This window comes from Pecten maximus, chromosome 11 (genome assembly GCF_902652985.1).
Source record: "Pecten maximus chromosome 11, xPecMax1.1, whole genome shotgun sequence".
In the NCBI taxonomy this organism is placed as follows: domain Eukaryota; kingdom Metazoa; phylum Mollusca; class Bivalvia; order Pectinida; family Pectinidae; genus Pecten; species Pecten maximus.
Genome location: NC_047025.1, coordinates 36,311,083 through 36,330,940, shown reverse-complemented (window position 1 = coordinate 36,330,940; position 19,858 = coordinate 36,311,083). Strand labels below are relative to the sequence as shown.

The window sequence follows — 19,858 nt, the reverse complement described above, 5'->3', positions numbered from 1 at the left end:
CAAACAATTCCGTTATATTCTGTGAAAGACATCTGTACAGAGAGCCATTCGGCATCAGCATCAACTATGCAATATGAATTATGAGGTGAAATAGATAAAAATGATGATCATTAAAATGAAAATTATTTCAAACCTTTTACTTTCCTCCAGAAGGCGTATGTGAATACAAACTACAATATAGATACTAGAAACCTATTATGTCCATCATCATTTAGCCAGTTATGTGTATGAAGTTCAAAGGTCAAATACCAGTCCTCTCCTTTATCCCCACTTCCCCGTTTTTCTATCTAAATTGAGTTTGATATTAGCGCACGACGGCGCCTCTCGCAGCATCTGTTCTGTTGCTATGGAGAAGCGCCTCGGGCGCATCATTTTCATACCACGCCACTGTTTGTTACCGAGGCCGACAGCGAGCTCCGATCTCGCGCGAAATAGAAACATGGCCCCGGGGTACGTACCCGGGAGTTAAATCCCACAGTTAGTCTGTCTAAGCTCATTTACGTAGGAAAGCCGACGAGAGGTGGTAAACTGTCCTTGTTCTCAAACTAAAACAGCGTGTGTCTCCGAGAGAAAAGACGACCAAGGTAGGTTGAGTTTTATATTCGATATAGACATCATGTTTACAAAACGTTTCTGTTCCACACTTGTTCTAGGTGTAACTGTGAAACACACAAGTTCTGTATCTGCCTACCACACACATTTACATACAAGTCATGCTTGATTGATTTTTGTACCTTTGTGTTTGATTGGTTGTACACGGGTATATATATACTTCTAACCTTGTCAGACGATTAGCCTAAGTAGATTCTTCACCCTAGTATTTTATATAATATTAAAACTATAATGATGTGACATCTAAATCATGTTTACTTCACGGGAGGGTTGGTAACCTCCTGATCGAGTTATAAAGGACACCAAATAATATTGGAGAACATTAACATTTTCGCCAGCTTACCCGGAATACGAATGCCCCCGGGGTAGCTTACTACGTTAGTTATTTGTCACCTTGGTTGTGTTACCTCGTTAACAAGGCTTCTATCACCGCGAGGTGCCGGTATGCGTACTTAAAGTATATATATATCGCTGTAATACAACGGACCAATTTAATTGGCCCACGTGGTTTCATCAACGTGACGCGATAAAAAAATGCACGTGCACACTGGCTAGATGACCAATACGGCATAGTGATTCTGGGTTTGACATTTTTAACGCTGAATATTTATTGAAGTCGTAGCGAAATTTTCCTATGTTGTAATTAATATCATAATTAATCTGTTTCTAAATTCGACGAGTACCAGAATTGTGGTTGTATTTTAATGAATTACAGTTATATTTGAGTATTTATACTGAAGTACCACGGACTGGATATCAAACTGGCCATGGCATACTCCTGTTATTGTCTGTCCATGTTTCCATCTTGTATGTGTTTTAAGGCCATAGCAGCTGATGATGAAAGTTAAGAATGATAATATCCGTTAGCCAATGCAGTGCGTTATAACAGTTATAAGAACATTATTTCGCACAGGATTGTATACGTACCTGTGATTACCCTGAATGGACGGCAAAATCCTAGTCCCAGTGTACCTCTTGACCGGACAGCCGCCACGTCCATCAGTCTACACGTGTGTGTATAAAACCATTGTATACGTATCACCCATTTTATTCACTATTCTGCGGAATACAAGTAATGGAAAATTAACTTGACTGTATCAGGATTCGAACAAGCTACCTCGCCCTCAAGGCCATTAGACTCACGTGGAATTCCCGCTAGGGTGAGCTAGTAACTCTCCACTTTTACACTCATTCACAAAGTCTTCGCCACCTAAGACAACCACAATCCTAGTTCTTTAGCTCCAAGGAAGCTTCTCGATCTCCTAGCGTTTGCTCTGAGTGGTCAACGGCATAAACTCTGTATTAGAAAGAAGTAATGAAGAATACCCTGTCCGCGCCGGGGCTCGAACTCAAGGCAAACATAATACCACTAAACGGAAACTCCCGCTAGTTTGAGCTAACAAGGCGACCTTACTCTCTCTCTCCATGTACACCTGTTTATCAGTTTTAAACCAGAGTTCCAGACTCTCCGGGTACCCTCTGATGGTCCCTCGGTATTATAACCCAGTATACCTAGTAACATCCCGGACCTAGTTTGTTTTCTTACCCGTGTTTACAACAGGTAACTGTTACATATACAAGTTATAGATATACATGGCGTATCAATAACTACATTCGGTTACTGATATAGACTAAATATTATATGTCTGTTCTTGTCAACGTTAAACAAATGACAGGGACATATGATGAAGTATATGTCCCTACGAATGATACTCATTTGTTTTATTGTTTTCCTCCACCCATTACAATAAAAGCTACTCTCTGGTTTGAGCGACATTGAACCGTTCAGGTGGGCAGAATCTAGCAAAATAACTGGTTTTCTTCAGATCGAACCTTTCTGATGTTTGTGTCCAACACTAGAGTCGTGTATTATAAGTATTTTAGTAATGAGCAGATTTAAAACTAATCGTTGTGTATATATGTACTGATATTGAACAATGATTGTAATTTTCAGCAACGGATTTCGCCGCGGGGGTCCTGTGTAATTGCAGCGGTCGATTCATTTGTCCCTCTTGCAAGAACGCGAGGCGGTGGTTTTTTTGGAGGCTAAATTGATTATTGTAGTGGTGAAGAGTCGGTAGCCAGCCATACACCCCTCCCTTTTCTCTCGTGTACTGCTTAATTACGCTGAGAGTTTTAATCAAGTTGTAATATACTATATATTAGTAGTTTTTTAATAGTTGGAATCGTGTGTATCGTTTGGTAGTTATTAATTGTATATAACCAAGGGGTATGACTGTGTACTGGCAAAGGCTTAGTCTGCCCGCAGTCAAACTTGGTTTCTCATTAACAATAAATAATTCCCTCTGGCAACCCGCAGGTGTTTCTGAAATGTCGCCATATTATAATGCCTCTGGGCATGACCGGAACTTCGACATAACTGGCGGCAGGCTGAATTCGCTTTAGTGTTGAACCTTGTAATTACCCGGAGGGGTTGATACGGGGCTGTGTAGCTTTCATCAAGATACAACAGCACAAAGGCCTCGGCTTGTACGTCGTGATCATTTATTTGTCCTTATGCATTGTTGTTGTAGAGTTTTGTGTGGGTATAGTACACTGTAAACATATGTATCGCCACTCGGGTGTCAATCTGTATCAATAGGTGTTAATTTGTTTTATTGTAGGTCAGACACGGTTAATCTGGATGTCAACGTTCAACTTGGAGACAATCTAACAATAATCTCCATGTAACGCGGGAGAACGCACAGAGGCTTACCAAGTAGGAAGAATTATAAGAGCACTAACTCTGGACTAAGGACAATATCAACGACTGGACAATGTCCTCTCCTCATACACCAGTTGCTTCTCCACCCATATCTCAAAACGGACATACGTTTTCCAAAATATCCGGAGTTCCGTGCCCAGCGACGCCGACCCGCTACACAGCGCCTGTCCACATCGACGTCGGCGGGGTGATATATACGTCGTCATTGGAAACGCTCACAAAGTAAGTATAATGTACATGTCACTGGAATTCGAGGCGAGTTTCATAAAATCTCATTTAAAATTAAAACGAATTTAGGATAGTTTTAGCCACGTACTGTATCTCGGGGAAGTTAAATTTGATGCGTTTTTAAGTCAAAATAGGGAGACTAAATCAAAAGAGGTAGCCATTTTGTTGCGCCATTTTCAATTCAGGACATGGCATATTTGATCATAAAATGACGTCACAATTGATTTCAGCCAATGAAAAATCACCCAGGGTATATTACATTAGAGACATATATTTATATGTTTTATATAAAAATATCACATGGGCTAATTCAGCTGAAGACATGCAGGCCGATTATATGATTGCACCGTGTCGAGCATTACGTTCTTGACGTTCACCATAACATAAACTACATATAGCCGATCATAATACAGGGAATATAGAAACGTACTCGATATTACCCGAAATGATGGTAAACACTAGTGGCTATTCCTAACAAATCCGTTACTGTCATACCTAGATAAATTATTTATTTCTACCTAAGGGGCACATGGGAAACTACCAATACCAAAACATCGATTCTATATCATTATGATATGCCATTGATATGATGTCATTATCTAATGCCACATTGATGTGATGTCGGTGTGTAATGTCATATTGATGTGATGTCGGGGTGTAGTGTCACATTGATGTGATGTCTGTATGTAGTGTCACATTGGTGTGATGTCTGTATGTAGTGTCACATTGATGTGATGTCGGTGTGTAATGTCACATTGATGTGGTGTCGGTGTGTAGTGTCACATTGATGTGATGTCTGTATGTAATGTCACATTGATGTGATGTCGGGGTGTAGTGTCACATTGATGTGATGTCTGTGTGAAGTGTCACATTGATGTTATGTCTGTGTGAAGTGTCACATTGGTGTGATGTCTGTATGTAATGTCACATTGATGTGATGTCTGTATGTAATGTCACATTGATGTGATGTCTGTATGTAATGTCACATTGATGTGATGTCTGTATGTAATGTCACATTGATGTGATGTCTGTATGTAATGTCACATTGATGTGATGTCTGTATGTAATGTCATATTGATGTGATGTATGTATGTAATGTCACATTGATGTGATGTCTGTATGAAGTGTCACATTGATGTGGTGTCTGTATGTAATGTCACATTGATGTGGTGTCTGTATGTAATGTCACATTGATGTGGTGTCTGTATGTAGTGTCACATTGATGTGATGTCGGGGTGTAGTGTCACATTGATGTGATGTCTGTATGTAATGTCACATTGATGTGATGTCGGTGTGTAATGTCACATTGATGTGATGTCGGTGTGTAGTGTCACATTGATGTGATGTCGGGGTGTAGTGTCACATTGATGTGGTGTCTGTATGTAATGTCACATTGATGTGATGTCGGGGTGTAGTGTCACATTGATGTGGTGTCTGTATGTAGTGTCACATTGATGTGATGTCTGTATGTAGTGTCACATTGATGTGGTGTCTGTATGTAGTGTCACATTGATGTGATGTCGGGGTGTAATGTCACATTGATGTGATGTCTGTATGTAGTGTCACATTGATGTGGTGTCGGTATGTAGTGTCACATTGATGTGATGTCGGTGTGTAATGTCACATTGATGTGATGTCGGTGTGTAATGTCACATTGATGTGATGTCTGTATGTAGTGTCACATTGATGTGATGTCGGTGTGTAGTGTCACATTGATGTGGTGTCGGTATGTAATGTCACATTGATGTGATGTCGGTGTGTAATGTCACATTGATGTGATGTCGGTGTGTAGTGTCACATTGATGTGATGTCTGTATGTAGTGTCACATTGATGTGGTGTCGGTATGTAGTGTCACATTGATGTGATGTCGGGGTGTAGTGTCACATTGATGTGGTGTCTGTATGTAATGTCACATTGATGTGGTGTCGGTATGTAGTGTCACATTGATGTGATGTCGGTGTGTAATGTCACATTGATGTGATGTCGGTGTGTAGTGTCACATTGATGTGATGTCTGTATGTAGTGTCACATTGATGTGGTGTCGGTATGTAGTGTCACATTGATGTGATGTCGGGGTGTAGTGTCACATTGATGTGGTGTCTGTATGTAATGTCACATTGATGTGATGTCGGGGTGTAGTGTCACATTGATGTGGTGTCGGTATGTAGTGTCACATTGATGTGATGTCTGTATGTAGTGTCACATTGATGTGATGTCGGTGTGTAGTGTCACATTGATGTGGTGTCGGTATGTAGTGTCACATTGATGTGATGTCGGGGTGTAGTGTCACATTGATGTGATGTCGGTGTGTAATGTCACATTGATGTGGTGTCGGTATGTAGTGTCACATTGATGTGATGTCTGTATGTAGTGTCACATTGATGTGATGTCTGTATGTAATGTCACATTGGTGTGATGTCTGTATGAAGTGTCACATTGATGTGGTGTCGGTGTGTAATGTCACATTGATGTGATGTCTGTATGTAGTGTCACATTGATGTGATGTCTGTATGTAATGTCACATTGATGTGGTGTCGGGGTGTAATGTCACATTGATGTGGTGTCGGGGTGTAGTGTCGCATTGATGTGGTGTCGGTATGTAATGTCACATTGATGTGGTGTCGGGGTGTAGTGTCTTATTGATGTGATGTCGGTATGTAGAGTCTCAAAGATGTGATGTCAAATTCGTCTTACTGTTAACTATATTCATAAACTATTATACATCTTAGTAGCTGGCGCGGTTGCGCGTCCGCGCGGGTGTTATACACGTGTTGACACATCCTACAGACCTACCTATACTGTACTAAGTTACTGTACATGTTATACACGTGTTGACCCGTCCTACAGACCTACCTATACTGTACTAAGTACTGTACATGTTATACACGTGTTGTCCCGTCCTACAGACCTACCTATACTGTACTAAGTTACTGTACATGTTATACACGTGTTGACCCGTCCTACAGACCTACGTATACTTTACTAAGTTACTGTACATGTTATACACGTGTTGTCCCGTCCTACAGACCTACCTATACTGTACTAAGTTACTGTGCATGTTATACACGTGTCGACACATCCTACAGACCTACCTATACTGTACTAAGTTACTGTACATGTTATACACGTGTTGACCCGTCCTACAGACCTACCTATACTGTACTAAGTTACTGTGCATGTTATACACGTGTCGACACATCCTACAGACCTACCTATACTGTACTAAGTTACTGTACATGTTATACACGTGTCGACACATCCTACAGACCTACCTATACTGTACTTAGTTACTGTACATGTTATACACGTGTTGACCCGTCCTACAGACCTACGTATACTGTACTAAGTTACTGTACATGTTATACACGTGTTTCGTCCTACAGACCTACCTATACTGTACTAAGTTACTGTACATGTTATACACGTGTTGACCCGTCCTACAGACCTACCTATACTGTACTAAGTTACCGTACATGTTATACACGTGTTGTCCCGTCCTACAGACCTACCTATACTGTACTAAGTTACCGTACATGTTATACACGTGTTGTCCCGTCCTACAGACCTACCTATACTGTACTAAGTTACTGTACATGTTATACACGTGTTGACCCGTCCTACAGACCTACCTATCCTGTACTAAGTTACTGTACATGTTATACACGTGGTGACCCGTCCTACAGACCTACCTATACTGTACATGTTATACACGTGTTGACCCGTCCTACAGACCTACCTATCCTGTACTAAGTTATTGTACATGTTATACACGTGTTGACCCGTCATACAGACCTACGTATACTGTACTAAGTTACTGTACATGTTATACACGTGTTGACCCGTCCTACAGACCTACCTATACTGTACATGTTATACACGTGTTGACCCGTCCTACAGACCTACCTATACTGTACTAAGTTACTGTACATGTTATACACGTGTTGACCCGTCCTACAGACCTACCTATACTGTACTAAGTACTGTACATGTTATACACGTGTTGTCCCGTCCTACAGACCTACCTATACTGTACTAAGTTACTGTACATGTTATACACGTGTTGACCCGTCCTACAGACCTACGTATACTTTACTAAGTTACTGTACATGTTATACACGTGTTGTCCCGTCCTACAGACCTACCTATACTGTACTAAGTTACTGTGCATGTTATACACGTGTTGACACATCCTACAGACCTACCTATACTGTACTAAGTTACTGTACATGTTATACACGTGTTGACCCGTCCTACAGACCTACCTATCCTGTACTAAGTTACTGTACATGTTATACACGTGGTGACCCGTCCTACAGACCTACCTATACTGTACATGTTATACACGTGTTGACCCGTCCTACAGACCTACCTATCCTGTACTAAGTTATTGTACATGTTATACACGTGTTGACCCGTCCTACAGACCTACCTATACTGTACTAAGTTACTGTACATGTTATACACGTGTTGACCCGTCATACAGACCTACGTATACTGTACTAAGTTACTGTACATGTTATACACGTGTTGACCCGTCATACAGACCTACCTATACTGTACATGTAATACACGTGTTGACCCGTCCTACAGACCTACGTATACTTTACTAAGTTACTGTACATGTTATACACGTGTTGACCCGTCCTACAGACCTACCTATCCTGTACTAAGTTACTGTACATGTTATACACGTGTTGACCCGTCCTACAGACCTACCTATACTGTACATGTTATACACGTGTTGACCCGTCCTACAGACCTACGTATACTTTACTAAGTTACTGTACATGTTATACACGTGTTGACCCGTCCTACAGACCTACGTATACTTTACTAAGTTACTGTACATGTTATACACGTGTTGACCCGTCCTACAGACCTACGTATACTTTACTAAGTTACTGTACATGTTATACACGTGTTGACCCGTCCTACAGACCTACCTAAACTGTACTAAGTTACTGTACATGTTATACACGTGTTGACCCGTCCTACAGACCTACCTAAACTGTACTAAGTTACTGTAGATGTTATTTACACACGTTGTTTGACCAGGGATTAGGTTGTACGTGTATGTAATACCCAATAGACCGACACAAAACTGACCAACTATTGAGTGACCGGAGGCTAGCCCGCGGTCATCTTATTGTGTTCACCAGCATAAATCAAGTAAACCTCTGTACGATCTTTTACAAATTGGTCAAGGTTCAGATCGAAGTGAATTTTGTGTTTGTTATTGGACGATATATGTGCCCAATACCGTTGGCTGAAACCCAAATTATGCAATATCAAAGGGATGATGGTCATTCTGAGAAGGCAAAGATTAAATGGAACATTCCGCTTTTCAATGATTTCCCATGTCAAATCAATTTTTAGATATAGCTGTAAGGTCATTAAAGCTCTGGTTCGTGTTCACTAAATTTCAACGGAATATCTATTTCAGTGAGGAAAATAAAAGAAATAAAGAACATAATATATTGTCAAGGACACGTATGCCCTTGAACGCTCCACTAACAGTTATTGTGTATATGTATTCGTTATATTAAAGAGTTACGTATGACGTATATTATAGTTACATATGACATATATTATAGTTACGTATGACGTATATTATAGTTACATATGACGTATATTATAGTTACATATGACATATATTATAGTTACACATATGACGTATATTATAGTTACACATATGACTTATATTATAATATGACGTATAATACAGAGATAATATGACGTATAATATAGAGATAATATGACGTTTAATATAGAGATAATAAGACGTTTATTATTGAGATAATATGACGTATAATATAGAGATAATATGACGTTAATATAGAGATAATATGACGTTTATTATAGAGATTATATGACGTATATTATAGAGATAATATGCCGTTATTATAGAGATTATATGACGTATATTATAGAGATAATATGACGTATAATATAGAGATAATATGACGTATATTATAGAGATAATGTGACGTTTATTATAGAGATAATATGACGTTTATTATAGAGATAATATGACGTATATTATAGAGATAATATGACGTTTATTATAGAGATAATATGACGTTTATTATAGGGATAATATGACGTTTATTATAGAGATAATATGACGTTTATTATAGAGATAATATGACGTTTATTATAGAGATTTTATGACGTTTATTATAGAGATAATATGACGTTTATTATAGAGATAATATGACGTATAATATAGAGATAATATGACGTATAATATAGAGATGATATGACGTTTATTATAGAGATAATATGACGTTTATTTAAGCACTAAACTCTTACCATATTATACTGGTACATGTATACAGTCGATATGAATACAATATTACGGTAACAGATAAATGGAATGTTTTTTTTTTAATTTTCCCGCCTAATAAACGTCAATAAGATCAAATTCAAGAACAGCCGGATAGTTATGTTGTTGTCGTAAACGAAACGCCCACAAAACACAAATTTAGTTTTATTATATATGTCAAATACATGTGTAGTAATCACAAATTAGTTCACTGCAGTCTCCCATTGTCTCCCATTAATCTGGGCTGCATCTAAGAGCGGACAAATGCAGTCTGGATCACATTCAACCAATCAGCTGTTGATTCGCTTCAACCAAATCCCCCAAGAAAACGTGTTTCTTATAGATTTGTAGTTGTTTTCTGGAATAAAAATTAAAATTAAAATTAAAATAGAATGACGTAGGATTTCAGATGTAAAAAGGTGAGAATTTCCCAGGTTTGTGTTCCCCAGTCAGCTGTAAATATCAGGGTTACTGTCTTTAAAGTAATGTATGCTCTTATATGCCATTAAACATGCCTATCCAATAACATCATTTCAAATCAGGTTGCGAAAACTTCAAACTTTAATTTGATATGAATTTCACATCATTAATTTCACATCATTTGAACTTCTAATGAGCGATTTAGGGGTTGGAGTCACTGGTAATAAGATATGATAAAACAATTAGTTGTGTGAGACAGAGACATGCCGTGATTATTACGACATTTTGATCAACATCATGGAAGTCGAAATGGAAATGCTTGGCTTTGCTACGAATGAATCAAACAGCGAGAATTTTTATTGAGAACACTTGCGTTGATATATATGACGTCATTTTAGGGCTATGCTGATCATCGTCACAGCAAGGCTTTGTATTGCGTATTAGATTCGTTAGGAATCAATCACAGAAAGGAATTTGATTTTAAAATGCTATTCTTTCAAATGAACACACAGAAATAAATGGGTGAAAATAAAGGACGTTATGAGTAAAGAAGACAATTCAACATATACATGTATGTTAGATTGTATTTATTGTCACTATAAATTCAATTTAGGTTCCAGATAGACGAGCGCCATTCACATTTATCTGTCACCAAGATTGCATTTAAAATGACAGAAAATACAATCTAAAAATCGTGTAATTGTTAAAGAAAGAAAATGCGTCTATATATAAAATTTGAAAATGCAATGTAATGTAATCGGCGAGACTGACCTAAAGTTTAAAACATATTTATTAGACATACCAGTCCGACAAATGAAGTGTTATGAGAACGTCCGCCGAAATGCAACATACCATTGCAAAGTGGTAATGTAATCTTGCGATAGAATCTAGTTATGTAAAATGTGAACTCGTAGCAAAAGCTCAAACACGTTTGGAAATTAGGCCTGGCGCATGTGCTGTACCCATATGTTTTTATAATAACTAATGGTATTATACTATATCATAGAGTGGAATACAACACGAAATGGTTAAAAGAGAACGCGGAAACTTACGTAGATATTACCGAAAAGATTAGTTTTTTTAACACCCCTGTAGCTGAATATTGTATATTACGAATATATATGTACGTTGTGTATATCCCTTCACAGTTTGCTAGTTTCTCCGCCAAATGTCTGGGTGTTATATTTCTGGATAATAATGTCTGCGTATTGCCTCGGGCAGTTTTTCAAAATAATTATGATCCTTTTTAGCCTCGACTCATGCTTATTCCTTCCACTTGATAAAAGCTTTAAAGACTTGGCTGAACCCGTCGACTATACCATAGACGTAGCCTCGGGCCTAACACATTTCTACCGGTTTTCAATCATTTGAGAGGGCCTGATCTCGGCCACGGTTCTTTTAGAAAATTAATAACGAGAATGTAATCTGGTCGCTACTGTATACTAGTCAGTGTTGGTATATTCTAAATCGTCAAACATAAAAAGATGCGGGTGTTTGTTGTCGTTTAAAATCATCTCTCTCAATACAAAAACGCAGAAAGATTGCGTCAGCTTGAGTGATTTTACACCAAAATAATTATTGTCCTTTGTGAAATAATTCCGTTTGCAGTGACGTCATATTCGTTTATACACTCGAATACCGAACGTTAACTAAATACTGGTCAAACTGTCACCGTTTGTCGCGATACCCCTGTCAGGGCCGCGCGCGGTGGACGAGTAGTTAAGGTTTCTCGACACTTTATCACTAGGCCTCCACTTCTGGGTCGCGAGTTCGAAACCCACGTTGGGCAGTTGCCTGGTACTGACCATAGGCCGGTGTTTTTTTCCGGGTACTCCGGCTTTCCTCCACTTCCAAAACCTGGCACGTCCTTAAATGACCCTGGCTATTAATAGGACGTTAAACAAAATAAAACCAAACCTGATGTCACATTCCTTCATATACATCTCGACTCAAGCATTGTGATGCTACCTATTGGCAAACCGTCACATCTCGTCACATGTAATACCCGCCTGTAAATCTCGTCACTTGTGATACCCGACTGTAGACACATCTCGTCACTTGTGATACCCGACTGTAGATACATCTCGTCACTTGTGATACACGACTGTAGATACATCTCGTCACTTGTGATACCCGACTGTAGACACATCTCGTCACTTGTGATACCCGACTGTAGACACATCTCGTCACTTGTGATACCCGACTGTAGATAGATCTCGTCACTTGTGATACACGACTGTAGACACATCTCGTCACTTGTGATACCCGACTGTAGATACATCTCGTTACTTGTGATACCCGACTGTAGATACATCTCGTTACTTGTGATACACGACTGTAGATACATCTCGTCACTTGTGATACCCGACTGTAGATACATCTCGTTACTTGTGATACACGACTGTAGACACATCTCGTCACTTGTGATACCCGACTGTAGATACATCTCGTCACTTGTGATACCCGACTGTAGATACATCTCGTCACTTGTGATACACGACTGTAGACACATCTCGTCACTTGTGATACACGACTGTAGACACATCTCGTCACTTGTGATACACGACTGTAGACACATCTCGTTACTTGTGATACACGTCTGTAGATACATCTCGTCACTTGTGATACCCGACTGTAGACACATCTCGTCACTTGTGATACACGACTGTAGATACATCTCGTCACTTGTGATACCCGACTGTAGACACATCTCGTCACTTGTGATACACGACTGTAGATACATCTCGTCACTTGTGATACCCGACTGTAGACACATCTCGTCACTTGTGATACCCGACTGTAGATACATCTCGTCACTTGTGATACACGACTGTAGATAGATCTCGTCACTTGTGATACCCGACTGTAGATACATCTCGTCACTTGTGATACCCGACTGTAGACACATCTCGTCACTTGTGATACACGACTGTAGACACATCTCGTCACTTGTGATACCCGACTGTAGATACATCTCGTCACTTGTGATACCCGACTGTAGATACATCTCGTCACTTGTGATACCCGACTGTAGATACATCTCGTCACTTGTGATACACGACTGTAGACACATCTCGTCACTTGTGATACCCGACTGTAGATACATCTCGTCACTTGTGAGACTTGATTGTTGACCCGTCACATTTTGTTCCTTAATGTATTACCCGATGTCACAAGATAAAATTAACTCACGTTTTGTGATAGGCGATGTTATGTAATACCCCGAGCTATTTCAAAATGATCTCGTTGCTCACACATACTCACATTTAACGTAAGGATATCTAAAGTTGTACTATAAAAAGCTATATATATACCTGCGAGAAAATCAAATGCTGAACTGAAAATTAGGTAGAGGTAAGCGACACTGCACATTTACAGTATATATCACGGCTTCCCGCGCGATAAGATAAATCTTAGTACGATAAAATTCCATTTTTATTGAATAAAACATTACATCTATAAAACGTCATATATAGATCTCTGGGTTAAACTTTCCGAAAACGCATTATTATCTACACATTTGTCACGTGACGATGAAGATAGTCATCGGAAATGACGTTTGAAGTAGAGATTAACGACAGAATGAAACCCACGCAATTTCTCAAGATTTCATGAAAGCATTAAGAAGTTACTCAAGCTCCTTATTTGAATTCAAAGTCCGTTCTAACATAAATATCGTTTTACATGTTACTGTTCAAGTATTCAAACAACTATCTGACGCTGGGAATTGTGACATTTCCGGTACCATAATCAAGAGTTAAATTCCGATGCACTTTTTCACAATTTTTTTTTTTTCTGTATTTAACCAATGTTTGCTTTGGTTGATTAGATTACATCCCGCCTCGTGAGAAACGCCACCGACAAGGGCCGGCTGATTGAACTGGTAATATGCGGCCTGTGTATTTGGATACCTATAAGAGTTGTATGCCTGTAACCTTTTAATACAGTCTCGAATGTAAACAATCCCCTGCCCGAGGCAAAGATTTTGAAGCAGGAATAATTAGACAGAAATCCTACACAGAGAATGGCCACAAGCTTTATACGTTCTCATTTCTAAATGAAAATCTACCTGCCCGCGGCCCTGCTTCTTCTGTTAAAATGCAATTCGCTGAAAACATTGATTTTAGTGCCAGTGTTGCCCGAGGCTACAGGATAAAGATTTTAATTGGAGCGCGTATGACGGTGAAAGGTTTGGATAGAATTATAGCCGAAGGAAGCACTGTTAAGAAGCAGAGATAATAGCCCCGAGCCAGCTTAATGAGACACTTGGTGTCGTACTGGCCGATAGATTTTCTCTATGTACTGACTTTCCGGTACTGTGTGGACCCCTGTTAAACGCTGACACCATTTAAATACCCTCGTAAACGAATTTGGAAAACTTTGGGATTAAATATTTAATTCTTACACCCCGTAGGGTTAATTGTGAATATTTTTGACATGAGATGTCAAGGGAATGGGCGTAATTAGTTTTATCAAGACCTTTCGACTCTCAGCAAAAAATAAATCAGATTTTATTTTTATTAAATATTAAAGCAATATCAATGATGACTTTAGGAATGATTTGATTCTGTAATACGCCCGTCTATACCGCCATGTACCGGTAGCGCAGTATTAAATTTATCAAATTGTGAAGTTTTCGATTTTTGATAAAAAAAAATTCCAATGATAGACAATTGCAGTAGAGGTTTACGACTTGAGAAATCAGCCTTAAGTGGTGTTATATGTATACACATTGCATTTCGTACGAGTTTTAAATTTCAAAATCGTAGGCTTAGTACACACAGGATATGAGAATAGAGCGTCTAACTACAGTAGATTAATATGCGTAAAACTTTTTAGCTGTAGTTAAAACTGTAATATTGGTCATGGTGACTATAGTGCGATGACATTACAATATAAAAGTCTCTCATTACGTATGGGACATTATAATAGACATTACCCTACATGGCGTATGTGACATTACAATAGACATTCCCCTACATGACGTATGGGACATTATAATAGACATTACCCTACATGGCGTATGTGACATTACAACAGACATTCCCTACATGACGTATGTGACATTACAATAGACATTCCCCTACATGACGTATGAGACATTACAATAGACATTCCCCTACATGACGTATGGGACATTACAATAGACATTCCCCTACATGACGTATGTGACATTACAATAGACATTCCCCTACATGACGTATGTGACATTACAATAGACATTCCCCTACATGACGTATGATACATTACAATAGACATTCCCCTACATGACGTATGTGACATTACAATAGACATTCCCCTACATGACGTATGAGACATTACAATAGACATTCCCCTACATGACGTATGATACATTACAATAGACATTCCCCTACATGACGTATGGGACATTACAATAGACATTCCCCTACATGACGTATGGGACATTACAATAGACATTCCCCTACATGACGTATGGGACATTACAATAGACATTCCCCTACATGACGTATGAGACATTACAATAGACATTCCCCTACATGACGTATGATACATTACAATAGACATTCACCCTACATGACGTATGATACATTACAATAGACATTCCCCTACATGACGTATGAGACATTACAATAGACATTCCCCTACATGACGTATGATACATTACAATAGACATTCCCCTACATGACGTATGAGACATTACAATAAACATTCCCCTACATGACGTATGGGACATTACAATAGACATTCCCCTACATGACGTATTTGGCCTTACAGTTACAATAGACATCCCCTACATGACGTATTTGGCCTTACAGTTACAAAGTGTTGAAAGCCATCAGTTAACCCCTTTATAATTGTATGTAGGTACTAATAATTGGTTTGAGGGTTGCTGTGGGGGTTAACTATTACTTCACAGAGTCCGACATGTTTCATGATAATAATGATAATGTCAATGCTTATACTGTAATGTAAAGCCTAATTTAACTATGTCAGTTTTACCTTCAGATATTGCAATATTTTATTTATCCCCAGCCGAAACCAGGGGTATTTATTAGGGTTTGTCCATCCGTCTGTCCGTCTGTCACGATTCGTTCCCGTGCAATAACTGCAACAAATGAACGGATTTCCTTAAGAATGCTTTAAGGGCTCGGCCAAGTTCGATTGCTACTGTTGCATAACTTTATTTGACGGAGTTATGGCACGTTGATTAACTAAAAACATCGTTTTCAGCCCTTTCAGTGAAATAACTCCCACAAATATTATCCTATTATCATCAAACTTCGTAACAGAGTTATCACCCTTGATTTATGAAAAACATTATTATTTGCCATTAGATACTCTCCAAAATATTTCCCGGAAGTCTTCAAACTTAGGACTTCAAAACACCCAACCTCTGTATTGTTAAAACTTAACTATTTTCTTCGAATTTTAAGCAATATTATGACTCAACAGAATTAATCACTCCTAACCTAAAAAAGCTGATGGTACTCTGTTTTTGTCAAACTCAGAAACGTAACGTTATTCAGTGAAAAACCATTTTCAGTTAAGAAGCGACTAACTTCGATATATTGACACTAAACCACTATTGACTAAGAGCCGAGGGTTAGGGTTTATAGCTTTGTATGTGTATTGGAATCAAAGACTTCAAAGAGTTTTGTTGGGACGTATAACGCACGTATATCGATTGTGTATTGATTGTCCGCATACCTTGGGGACGGAATCGTTCTATAACACTAACTTCGTCTTTTGTTTCCCCCACAGATGCCCCGAGTCCAAACTAGCACGTATGTTCAATGGAAACATTCCTATCATTCTGGACAGCCTCAAGCAACATTACTTCATCGATCGGGACGGCAAAATGTTCCGTCACATCCTCAACTATCTCAGATCCTCACGACTAATGTTGCCTGAGGGCTTCCGTGAGTACGACCAGCTTATTGAGGAGGCGCGATACTACGATCTACACGGTATTGTAAGGGAAGTGGAGATATTGCGCAGGTGCAAGAACATCAAAACGGAGAAATCGGAAGTAGGAAGTTCAGTTAATGCGCAGAAGCAGCACCAACCACAACAAATTCGCAGTGGCGAGTTTTCCGACTGCATTGCCGTAAGTATCAGCCCCGATCTTGGCGAAAGGATTTCTCTGAGTGCCGAGAAACATCTTCTAGAAGAGGTTTTTCCCGAGCTCACTTCAGCTTTAATGGATTCAAGGAACTCTGGATTTAACCTTGACAACCGCTACGTTATTCGTTTTCCTGTCAATGGCTTCTGTAAACTGAATTCAATTCAAGTCCTGCAGCGACTATTTAACCACAGATTTCTAGTTCACGCTTCCACGGGGGGAGGCGTCGAAGGTCAACAGTTCACAGAGTACTTGTTCCTCCGAACCAATTGCAAACTGCCGTAGGAACAAGTTGGTTAACAAACGTTTTTGCGTTTTAAACGGATGAGGAAATGACAACTATACATGACATTTGTAAATAAAAAACGTTGTTGACTTGTTCTACGACAGAAAAGAAACTGTCACTGGCTTTAATGATACTTCCCGAGAGTCACATGACTTCTTTAGTCAATAGGAAGTTCAAAGTGGCGTACATACCAGGATGTCGTACGGATGCCCGAACCGGATAAATGTGGCCGGAAGTTCACAATTCAATTCCAAATTTACATTCAGAACAGTTGACCAAAATGTGTTTCAATTTTGGATCCGACTGATGATAGTCCCATTGTTGTGTAAGACTGTTACATGTTATGTGTTTGTAGTAGACACTGGCACAATCTATTTGCTTTGACCGATACTTGAGTTCCGTGTTACTTTGTATCGTTATCGTTTGGGTAATACCTACGTTTTGATGACGCAATTGTTATAAGCGGTCTAGCAAGGCGCGTGTTGTTTAACGAGAAATGTTATTATTATTAGTGGAATTTATAGTTGCGCTTGTCAATTTCTACTGGTAAACAGGGTTACCAAATACAAATTATAATGAAACAATCCCACCTAATTTTCTGTAATAAATTCAATAATGTACATCGATATGGTGATCATTTAGAACTATCAATCTCCCTATCGAGTTTAGGTCGCGACGCCGACAAAGCGAGATTAGCATTGCCGATGAGTGTTCTTATTTTGGCGTGTTTATGTGATATTTCGTAATTCATCAGTCTGTTATGCAGCTTTTGATTTGTACCTGGGATTCTTTACGTAAAAGAACATCTTGAAATATCGAAATATAACGTCACTAGACAACTTATAGTTAAACATGTATATTGGAGTTTGAAGAGAGAAGTGTTTTGTGGCCGGGTGTCGCAGTGTTTTGGAGCGAGATTTTCTCCCCGTCATTTAATTACTAATTTTTACCTTTTTTCTAAGTTTTATTAACTGGGAGATTATTTGTACTATTATGAACTAGTACCGATTCAGATTAAAGTGACTATATCTGTAGATTTCATACTCATTAAATAGCGATCTCTTGTTATAATAGTGAAATGACTTTAAGAACTAGCTATACACGAGCCTTTACTGTAACAACCATCCTATCAAGATATGTTTACAGGGGTTAAAACATTGTTTACCTTGGATGATGTTTGTAAACAATGCTGTACGCTCTGCTTAGGAGCGACGGTAATATACATATATATGCATTCTTGTAGGACCTAACGACTTGTAATGCTTACAAACCATGGAAACTTTTGTTTTGTAATTTAGGAAAAATATTAGTTTCACTGTATATATGTATTTTTTTTTAAATATTACGCATAGTGTATTTTCGGACTTTGATTTTTGCGGTTATAGTCGCTTTAATACCCTTGTTATGGATTGTTTCGTTTTCATTTTCTACAAAGAACAGATGCCAATTATTTTACCTGAATTTGAATCTTGAAATCCATTTGCTTTTACTTCTATATTGAATGTGCCATTAAAATGATCAAATTTCCTTCTTTTTGTTCTGCATATTTTAGTTGAGAGTGAAAACTATGGCGCGACATCCGTCGTCTCACCGTAAGTTGTGTCGCATGACTTATGGTTATATGATATATAGGCACTGGAAGGTACAGGAGGGGGGATTCATAGATATATTCTCCTGCACGAAAAAAGACATGCCATCGGTATTCGCAGTAAAAGCATTGCAATGACCCATATGTCGAGGTCACACAGGAAGGCGAACTAAAATCAAAAACAAAGTCTGGGAGGCTTGGAATGAGTTCCGGATTTTAATCATTGTGTTATTATTTACACCATCAACATGAGTGATACCGAGACCACCAATGGGCCTCATTTGTGTTAAGGTAGAACCTGCCCTACTCCAACATCTCTGTACGGACTATTTGTGTTTAGGTAGAACCTGCCCTACTCCAATATCTCTGTACTGACTATTTGTGTTTAGGTAGAACCTGTCACACACCAACATCTCTGTATTGACTATTTGTGTTTAGGTAGAACCTGTCACACTCCAACATCTCTGTATTGACTATTTGTGTTTAGGTAGAACCTGTCGCACTCCAACATCTCTGTACTGACTATTTGTGTTTAGGTAGAACCTGTCCTACACCAACATCTCTGTAC

At 38.8% G+C, this 19,858-nt stretch overlaps 1 protein-coding gene across 2 annotated transcripts; it reads left to right on the top strand.

The window, feature by feature from the left end:
• The first annotated feature begins 386 nt into the window (after window positions 1-386).
• On the top strand, window positions 387-19,229 carry LOC117338064 (BTB/POZ domain-containing protein kctd15-like). 2 transcript variants are annotated; one of them, XM_033899246.1, is made up of 3 exons: window positions 387-584; window positions 3,237-3,559; window positions 17,056-19,229. In XM_033899246.1, the coding sequence occupies exons 2-3, from the start codon at window positions 3,390-3,392 to the stop codon at window positions 17,699-17,701; spliced, it is 816 nt and encodes a 271-aa protein (XP_033755137.1). In that variant the 5' UTR covers window positions 387-584; window positions 3,237-3,389; the 3' UTR covers window positions 17,702-19,229. The 2 variants fall into 2 exon arrangements, with proteins under 2 accessions (XP_033755137.1, XP_033755138.1); XM_033899247.1 differs by lacking the exon at window positions 387-584 and adding an exon at window positions 2,966-3,102.
• Window positions 19,230-19,858: the final 629 nt, after the last annotated feature.